General features: G+C 43.5%; 1 protein-coding gene across 3 annotated transcripts; it reads right to left on the bottom strand.

Annotated features, from left to right (window-relative positions):
* Positions 1 to 297: 297 nt before the first annotated feature.
* On the bottom strand, positions 298 to 8,954 carry LOC148396983 (centrosomal protein of 290 kDa-like). 3 transcript variants are annotated; one of them, XM_088379419.1, is made up of 34 exons: positions 8,829 to 8,954; positions 8,361 to 8,421; positions 8,131 to 8,242; positions 7,733 to 7,810; positions 7,454 to 7,511; positions 7,336 to 7,382; positions 7,127 to 7,261; positions 6,874 to 6,927; positions 6,573 to 6,719; positions 6,325 to 6,507; positions 6,173 to 6,262; positions 5,798 to 5,920; positions 5,594 to 5,717; positions 5,338 to 5,522; positions 5,026 to 5,188; positions 4,848 to 4,948; positions 4,717 to 4,783; positions 4,396 to 4,586; positions 4,247 to 4,322; positions 4,046 to 4,158; positions 3,795 to 3,968; positions 3,573 to 3,719; positions 3,375 to 3,482; positions 3,077 to 3,276; positions 2,802 to 3,015; positions 2,570 to 2,707; positions 2,232 to 2,444; positions 2,012 to 2,154; positions 1,833 to 1,931; positions 1,108 to 1,276; positions 872 to 949; positions 744 to 805; positions 595 to 668; positions 298 to 518 (listed from the first exon to the last, which is right to left on the bottom strand). In XM_088379419.1, the coding sequence occupies exons 3-34, from the start codon at positions 8,233 to 8,235 to the stop codon at positions 493 to 495; spliced, it is 3,885 nt and encodes a 1,294-aa protein (XP_088235545.1). In that variant the 5' UTR covers positions 8,236 to 8,242; positions 8,361 to 8,421; positions 8,829 to 8,954; the 3' UTR covers positions 298 to 492. The 3 variants fall into 3 exon arrangements, with proteins under 3 accessions (XP_088235545.1, XP_088235543.1, XP_088235544.1); XM_088379417.1 differs by lacking the exons at positions 8,361 to 8,421; positions 8,829 to 8,954 and adding an exon at positions 7,977 to 8,056 and having other exon boundaries at positions 3,555 to 3,719; positions 8,135 to 8,223; XM_088379418.1 differs by lacking the exons at positions 8,361 to 8,421; positions 8,829 to 8,954 and adding an exon at positions 7,977 to 8,056 and having other exon boundaries at positions 8,135 to 8,221.
* Between the last annotated feature and the right edge of the window lie 744 nt (positions 8,955 to 9,698).

The raw sequence follows: 9,698 nt of genomic DNA, 5'->3' as shown, positions 1-9,698 counted from the left end.
CAAGGGACGCACATTTTATTACATTTACTCTTTTTTAATTTTTTATTTACACAGTAACATTTATTTGATGTATTTAAATGTAATAAATTCTTAAAATGTCCTCCATCAACATCGCAATTACCCAGGTTATCCAAATTAGGGTTTCAAGTGTTTTATGAAATGTGTAGGGTTTCAAAGTGCTTCAAAAACGGATTTTAAATTGGTATTAAGGTTAAATTATGTCAGGTATCCTCTGGGTGGTAAAATACCAGCGATTACGATGTACTTGCTATACTATAATAAAATAATCACCAACAGTTATAACCTAAAATGACCAATACATAATTTTATTGGTGCATAAAAATACTCAACCACTGTTCATACTTAAAAAAAAGAAGCATTACATTTTCCCTCTGCTATCATGGGAATGCAAAATACTTTGAATGGGACATAATAAGTATTACAGAACAATAAAATGCCTTGTGTCACTTTCAAAAGTTGCTTTTCTCGGTTTCAGCTTCCGGCTTGGGACTTGGCTCCTAAGTAGGTCAAACAAGTAAGTTAGAATTTTTCCAAGAATTGAATATACTAGTATTGCACGTGCGGGAGCGTCACCTCTGTCAGGGATCTCTTTATTTAGATCGATGTCTGGCTTTTGTTCCAACTCCATCTTATCTTTCCTCAGCTCTCTAGTGACACAAATATATCCAAGTAAATTTGTCTGACTTATTTTCCTAGAAAACCACCCGCACTAATTTTCATACTTGACTTCCTTGTTGAGATCTGTTTCTGCCCCCATGTTGTCACCAGAGATAAACGTATCTGCCTGGAAAAAAAAACACACACACTATTCAAATACCTCACCACTGTACACAATGTTACTTCGACGTACTTCACGTGTATGACAAAGACGTTCAGCATTGTCGTTTTTCAGCACACTGCACATTTCCTCCAGCTCTCCAACCTTACGCTGAGAAACAAACAAAAAGAAAACATCGGAGTGAGTCGCAAATATTTACATCACAATTTGTACGAATCGTATTGCTTTGGAACTGCAGATACTGAATCGTATCTGGATTGAGTTTTATGGTATTGTGAGTGTTTTAGTTTTTGTGTGGTCATGTGAACCTTGAATCTCGGCAGGTCTATGTTGGCTTGCGCGAGCTGGAAGCGCAGCTCCAGATTCTCAGAGGCCAGCTTGAGGTTTTCTTTCTGGAAGTCAGCATCACTTTGCCAGGGCGTCAAGGCGTCTTTTTTCGCCGCCTGATGCAGACGTGATGATCCAAGTGCGCCAAGACTTGGGAATGAAAACAAAACAAAAATCACAAGAGGAGTTGGAGAAGACTTGTTGGACATGTGCTTTTCTAAAGATCAGTCTCTCCTCCAGGGAGTTCTTCTCCTCGGTTAACTCGGCATACTCTGCAAGATTACCTCCTTCTATTTCTTGTACTATTAGAGATATGTATTACGTCAAATATTCAGAAAACAGTCAAAGAACTAAAATGGGCAAGAGTAGCACCCTCTGGTGGACAAGCTGCGCATTGACAGTCACTGCGGTGGAGTTAAAAACAGCGAGTATTTCACAGCCCAATTTTATAGAGTCGGGATGTACTTTTGATATAAAAAAAAAAATGGGACTTTTCCGCTGACACAGATGATTGCCAATGTATTAAAATTCCCACTATATAGTGCCAACTACTGCCGAGAACTTCCTCAATTATTTTTGCCCAAAGGCCGAGAACTGGTTTCCTTCAACTAAGGCAAGTCTGTTATTTCCATGTTTTTCCCCCTGCTATGGGGTTTCTATGGCAACTCTACTTGGCCTCTTGTTCAAAGAGAGCTAGAACACATACTTGGTGGAAATCAACTGAGTCTCCTTCTCTACTGTTTGATCAGCTGTCACTCCGCTCGCCTTGGTCTTCTTCTGCGTTATGTTTTTCTCTTGCTCCAGCCTGCATCAACATAGTCAACATGTTTCTATAAAAAAAAAAAAAAAAGGGATGTGTAGCTGTCAAAATGTTGGCACACTGACTTGGCATAGAGGTCTTTGATAGACGTAAGCTGCCTTGACAGGAATAAGTTCTCGTGTTCTTTGTCCTTCAGAAGTTGCTTCACCTTGTCCAACCTGGACCGCCATTTCTTCGCCTCTTCCCACTGCACTACTTTTTCTTTGCTCTGTAAAAACAAATTGCCTTCATCACATTTGGAAGCAAAGAGTAAACGTGTCTGATTTGTCACACTCCTTTCACGACCTGCGCGGGGTCAACACGGGTCTTGAGTTGCTTCTCCAGCTCCTGCAACTCTTGCTCTTTCTCCTCCAGTTGAGTGCGAAGCGCTTTCTGAGCGATGAGGCCCTTTTGAAGCCTCTTGTTCAAGTTCTCCACCTGAGCCCTCAGTTTGTTGTCGTTCTTCCTGCACGAATCGTTTGCCGCTTCCAGTTGCTCGCTCAGCTCCTGCACGCGATCCTGCGTAAGAGGATTGCGCAATCATTTCAGAATTGGAGAACACATCCACCTTGGAGAATGAGAAGATTTGACAGGTATATTGAAAATGTCAGCCGTGCCAATTTCGTGACATTTTGGAAGCTCACCTTCAGGTCTTTGGTGTGCTTGTCAAGCAACTTCTGAATGTTGAGTTTCTCCTGGGTCTGTGCGGTGTTCGCCAAGACTTGTTGCTCGGCGGCAGTCGTCATCTGGGCCCGCATTCCGATCAGAACACGGCTGAGAGCCTGAGGAAGAGAACATTACGAGAGCGAGCTTCAAATCCATGTTTGACTCGAATTTGGCCCGAATGAGCCAACGTAATTAAAACCACAAGGTGACCTTGATCTGCTTCTCTTTGTGGACAAGTTGCAGCTTGAGGCGTTCAGCCGTGTTCTTCAGGATGTTGCTCGGTGACTTAACGTTGGCTTCCTTTTGGGTCTCCAGCTCGTTCTGGAGGGAGTCGATTTCCTTTTTCAAACTTGCTATTTGGCTCGTCTGGTCTTTGGTCTCAAAGATCACGTCTTCCAACTCTGCCGCGTGCGACCTCTTCAGCCTGAGGCAAATTGAACAAGTTTGCACGTGGAGGCCAGCTGCGAGAAGAGAAGGACAATCACCTGGAGATCTCGTCGGCGTGTTTCTTGGCTTGTGTTTCCGTGGCAGCCCTGTGTCGCTCCGACTCGGCGGTGGCCATCTTCAGCTTCCTGTTAACAGAAGCGAGCAGGACGTCTTGTTCGGCCACCATTTGCTCCAACTCGCCCACCCGATCCAGATGTTTGGCCGTCGAGGTGCCGATGCCGGGATTCTTCATCGCTTCCTGCAAAAAGGATTTTTGAAGGCTGCTTTTGAATATCTAAGGGGGTTTGGATCGACGACTGCGGTTATTTTGAGGAATATTCCTGGTTCCAAAAGTACCGCTGCTTGCCGTTTGAAACGATCCAGCGCCATGTTGTTGGTGGCGTCCAACTTCTGATACAACATCTTCATCTCCTCGGCGTGCGCCTTTATCAACTCTTCTTGATCCTGACATCAAGAAATTTAAAACCGATGAAACGATTGCGACCTTGAACGCAGCCTGACGAGTCGCGCCGGTACCATTTGTGTCAGGTGTACCTTCCCCACTTGAGTCAGCTGATTCTGGTACTTTTTGATCACATCTTCTTTATTGTTGAGCCGACTTTGGAGATCTTTCACGCTCTTGTGTGCCAGCTTCAGGGCAGCCTGGCCATCCGTCTCGTGGCTGGACTTCTCCTTGAGTTTCTACATGCAATGCAATATCACGTCAAAGCCAAAAGATATTCTACGACTTCAACGAGCAGGATGGGAACGTGGTACCTCCTCCAAACATCTGCAGGTTTCCGTCAACTCTCGAAGCCTCTGCTCCTGATTGTCCACCTTCCTCCTGGTCCTCTTGCTCTCCTGCTCAGCCTTCATTTTCTCCTGAAGGATCTTCACGTGTTCCTCTTGGAGGCTGGCCACCATTTCAGTGGCATAGACCTTCAGGTTGTGCTAAGAAGATATAGCCGGAGATGAAAAAAATCTTCATTTTCCATGGAGCATCGTTTTATTTTAACGATCTTGCTTACATTGGCCAGTCTTTTCAGACTGGGGATGTTTGTGTTGTCTTTGGCCTTCAAGGCCCGGAGGACGTCTTTGAGCGCGGCCTCCACGTCTCCTTTCTCCCCGGAGAGCTGCTCCACTTCAAAAGCGACACACATAGAAGACTTAAGGTAAGACGGTAAACGGGATCAATGGAACCAAAATGGAGGACAAGAGTTGGGATTTACGTTTAAACTGAAACTGGGACTTGTTGAGTTCCGCCTCCCTCTTCGATATCGTCACTACTTCTTCACCAAGTTCAACCTGACAATACCAGGATGTATATTATATTTCTTTTTGTTTTTATAGAAGAGGATTTTTCTTTCAAAGCATCAACCTTAACTTGGGGCTCTTCGTGCGAGCGCGCCTTGCTGTTTCGATCAGGAGTCGGTGGCGAGGTGGTTTCAGCAGGAATTGGTGGCAAGCTGATCCGAGAAGGATTCGGCGGCCGGCTGTTTTGAGAAGGAGTCGGTGGCCATTTTACACGGCGTATAACAATGTCCTCCTCCGACATGGTCAGCGGCAGCCCTGAAAAAGAGACACGTGCGGTCAAAATACGCTTACAAAGCACGAAAACTCTCCTCAACTCTTTAATTGACTTCATTGAATTATTTGTTTGAATTGGAAGCACCGTGCGCCCGAGATGTATGGTCATTACCTTTCTGCTTGGCTAGTTGTCGGACTTGTTTCTTCATCTCCAGCCGTTCCTCCTCAAGACGTTCAATCTGAACGGGAAGTTATGGTAACCGGAAAAAAAAGATAACAGGATGAAGTTTGGATCGTGCATACCTCCTTGGTGAGGACTTGATTTTCGGCTTTGTACTGCCACCGTTGGATGCCTTTGGCTCTCCTGAACTCGCTTAGGTCAACTTGCTGGCTGGGTTGGTAGCCTTTGAAAAGAAACAAACAAGAGTCACAAGAGTCGCCTGATTGTTGACGCCGTAAAGTGATGACAAACAAACATCACCCAGTCTTTCTCGGAAGTCTTCGTTTTCTTCCGAGAGCCGCTCGATTGTTATGTACGCTTGGTTGTTCTCTTTGGTCACGGCCTCCAACTCCGACTCTCTCCTTCGGATTTGGATTTTACACTCCTTGATCTCGCCGACGGCTTCTTCCAGGCCGTAAATGCCCTGAAATACAGAGAAGGAACCTCTCGCTCATGAGACACCACTGAGAACCTTTGTCTGGAGCTTTTCACAGAAGCGTGGAAGCGATTGGACACACTGTGACGGAGACGGCGTCACATGAATGACTGAGATGTGTGATGTCATCTGCTCACACGTTCAAAATCTTTCATACGCTTGGAGACCTCTATGAGCTCTCGGTCTTTTTCCTCGGCGTGAGCTTCGGCTCGTTTCAAAGCCTCCTCCGCTTCTGCTGCTCTCATCTCGGCAGCGTCCCACTTGGACGCGAGCTCCTCCATGTTTCTCTGCTGGACCAGTTCTTGAGCGTCCAGGAAGACACCTATGGATGGCACTAAATTCGCTTTCTCTGTTTTTTTGCGTTTGTTGTGTTCAGCATGTCGAGCTACTCACCTTCACGTCCCTTCTTGGGCATCTTCAGACTTTCCATGAGTAGTGTCTGCGTCTGCATTTCCTCTGTATACTGCTCCACTTGCTCTCTCAGGTTCTCGATCTGTCTGTCTCGTTCCTCTACGGCCTGCAGAGCGTTCGTTCGCCGACGTTTGTCTTCATGAAGAACATTCGCGGCAAGTTCAGGAGGGAGACGCCCTAGCGTACCTGCTCCAAGGCAAGATTGTTGTTTCTGTCCATGTCCAACTGGGCTAAACGCAACTTCTGCTGAAGGTCACGTATGATCTGCTGGTAGACCAAAATCTCCTCATCCTTTTCGGACAACACTTTCTGTGAAGAAGAGTAAACTCATCCATGCTCCACAACATCCATGCAGGTGAACATATTTCCTTTTTTAAAACTCAACAAGGTTGCTTTTGTCACAGGAGTTTTCTTTTGACCTTTTGGAATGAACTTGTTAGAGGTCATCACCAAGTTCATGTTTAGCTGGTTGAATATTGGTTGATAAAATGGCCGCTTCAAACCAAAATGGCTGACTTACTGTGTGTGACTTTTGTTGTTGTTTTTTTGTTCACCACCAACCTTCCATTCATCGACTTTAGCATCCACTTCTGCCATGATGGGGTCGTCCTCTTCCGTCATTTCGGTTATCTTCTGCGTCAGTTCTCTGACCTACAGGGGAACACGTGTCAGCGACGTGGATAAAAAGCCTTTCATTTGAGGATTTCGTTTACCTGCTGCTCGGCACGATCTCTCTCTTTCCTCAGCTGGTCCGTCTCAGAGTCGCACTGGTGGACGGCCATCTTGATCTGGTTGTACTCGTCGCTCATCTTCTCCATCTCCTTGGTCGACTCCAACACACACTCCTGCATGCGGAGGTTGTCCGCTTTCAGCCGGGAGATTTCATCCTCTGTTTGCTAAAAAAAAAAAATATCAACGTAAGATGACCGTTATGAAGATAAAGAAGGGGTGAGCGGAGGACCTGAAGGTCGTCCAGGCACTGGGAGAGCTGGCGGGTGGCCGAGATGAGCTTTCTCTGAGTCTCAGCCTTATCCTCTTTGGACATGTCTGACTCTTTAAGCTCCAACTCTCCGTGATAAAAATCCACATCCTGCCGGAGCTGCGTGTTCTAACCCAAGAGAGATTTACCTCTAGATGAGATCATGGCATATGACGATTCCACAAGACTTTAAATTAAAGATCATAAAAGATGTTTGGAGCGGAGTTAAGACATTTGAATCCTGTAATTTCTTTTTGTTGGATCATGTGTGATTGGTCAGTACCTCTCTTCTCAACATCTTCACATCATCTTCTGCACCTTCCGCACGCAACAATAGCTGGAGAGGAGACAAAGGAAAAAGGGAATTGAGATTTAAATAAAGGTTCTATGATTAGGATGAGCTAATTATTTCTATTGTTTGCTATTGTGGAAGAAAAAAACTAAATTGGAACGACCAAAAACACACGGGAGCTTTTTTTCCTGCTAATGAATCCTCTGAATGACAATACGACTATTCGTAAATGATCCTGTCGTACCTTCTCCGTCGTCTTCTTCTCTTTTTTGACTTCCTTCTTCAGCTGGTTGACCATCTCCTCCTTGCGCACCAGCTGGGCCTTCAGCTGCCGCATCTCGTTCCTCAGAAAGCGGTTCTCTGGACCACTGCCGGCGTACTTGCGTGTAATATAGAGCGGCAACATACGAATGATAAAAATCTCAGAGATATGAGCGTCGTCTCGAGACTCACCGTTAGTTCTTCCTCCAATCTGGACACTTTGGCGATAAGCGCGTTTTCTACTCGGCACAGAAAAGTCATGAGAACCAATGTTTGGAATTTGATTTAGAAACTCATGGAAGATACAAACCGTTTTTCTCTTGTTCTTCAACTAACTGTTCAGCCAAAGTCGCTTCTTGATGTTTCATCTGAGGAGATATAAACAAGACTGCTATTGTTGCTATGGTTCTACAACTTTTTATACCCACAAAAATCTATATATTAAAAATATGATCTCTCTATATTGTGGATTTCCACTTATGGTTAGACACGGTGAAACAACAAGGCCTGGCGTAAATCAGCGGATGAAATCCACTATTTTAATGAAGTGTGCATGAGGTGGACACGCAAGAGATAAGAAGTAGAAGACCTTGAGCAGGGATTGAAACACTCGCAGTATGTGTACAACATCTTCCTGAGCTTGGTGCTCCACCTCCCACTTTTTTGGCTGCAACACAAACACAATAAACACACAAAAGGAAAACTTGGCGGTCACATTTCATGCTTCCAGTGACCCGATCAAATGTTTCACTTAAACTTGCGAATGATTTTTAACGCCAGCAGCCATGTCAAAATATGACGAGTGGGGAAGATGATGTACAGGTTATGGTGACCTTTAAGGAACTTGCGCTGAGAAAAATCAGCAAGCAAGTATCGTGGTGCTTCATGTTGTCTAGCTCACAGCTGCACGCACCTTGAAGTAATAGCAAACACGTGCGGGGTCACAAATTCACAACTTGATGCCCAAGTCAATCTGCGTTTCGTTACCGACGTGAGAAGGTTGATGACACTGTCCAGTTCATCTTTGTAACATTCATGGAGGGTCGCCGGGTCCAACTTCTTCACATCGTCCCACTCCACTGCAGCCGGCATCTTGAGCCTTAAAATGTCCAATAAAAGGGGAATAAGTGGATTAAATTAAATGTTAATATTTTATATTCTATTTCATCAAATATTTTAGCACAATAAGCATATTTTTCAACATGTAGGTGCTTGACCTGTGTTATTGTGGCTTTGTCTTTATGACGTCATGCAGCTGGTAAAATTGATGTCATTGCTCTGAAATGAGATAAAAAAAAAGATGGTTTGATATGTATATATTTTTGGTTATTAGCTTGGTCATACAGTAAATTAAATTGATCAAGTCAAGGTTTTCATGTAATATGGCGCGTAGGCTTTTGTTTAGCCTAGCTGCCTTAAGCTAGCTACAGTAGTAAAACCCTTAAACAAAATCAATACCTTTAATATGACATTTTTTAAATAGTTTTATCAACTCTTGTTTTGTAAAGTGACTATTTAATATAGCGTTATCCATTGAAAGGCTGTACGATCATTTCTAGCAAAAGTGACAGGCACAAATTTCTACACTGTGCACGAACGACACTATATGAACTATATAGCTATTTTTTAATCTTTTATTATTATTATTGTGTATTTTAATCGTGATTTACCATGCGTAAACTTACGGTCAGGCTCCTTGCGAGGTTGTTACTCGAGAAATCAAGTTGGTGAACGCCTTAAAATGACGCATGGCTAATTGCAGTAATGGAAGTTAACAGCTGATCTGCTGCTAACGTTTAAATGCACAAAAGTAATACACTGGTACGATGAGTTTAAGTTGTCCTGTTACCACAAAGTTTGGAACTTAATTTAAGTGTAAATAAAATCAATTTCCCCCTTTACAATGCATGGAAAGGCTAAATAACAGTCCATAAAACATTTATTTTTAATCGAGAATAACAGCACTGTATTGCATAATAAATTGCATACTAAAACCCGCAAATATAAACACACAACCTGTTTTTTAATCGTAAATACTGTACTGTACTACTATATTTATTGGATGTGACAATGGGTGTTAAAGTCAAGGCCCTGGGGCCAGATTGGGCCCATCACAGCATTTAATGTGGCCCGTGAAAGTAAATTGTGTATCGATTGTTTCAATACTAAATTGCGAATCATCTTCACTTTAAAATTAGATATTGCTAGCAATTTTTGTAACCATTCATCCTTTTCAAATATTAGAACATATATACATACAACATATATATACACAAAACGTACAATTTGTCACAGGTTTACAAGCATGTCCGCGACCCGACCCCGGATAAGCGGAAGAAGATGGATGGATGGATGGATGGATGGATGGATGGATGGTTTACAAGCATTTAGTTCTGTCCAATATTTTTAAGTTACAACAATTTTCCAACTTGTCAAACCAATGTGGTACACTTTAACATCACCTGTGTGTCAAATTAGTGAGCTATGCCTGTCAAATAATCATCAAACATCTTTTTCTAGGCAGGCTCAAGGGAGCCGCTCCTAGTTGACCTCAA

The sequence above is a fragment of the Syngnathus floridae genome, chromosome 6 (assembly GCF_059516105.1).
Source record: "Syngnathus floridae isolate MCC-2025c chromosome 6, RoL_Sflo_1.0, whole genome shotgun sequence".
Lineage (NCBI taxonomy): Eukaryota > Metazoa > Chordata > Actinopteri > Syngnathiformes > Syngnathidae > Syngnathus > Syngnathus floridae.
The sequence above is the reverse complement of the archived record's forward strand: the minus strand, read 5'-3'. Positions and strand labels throughout refer to the sequence as shown.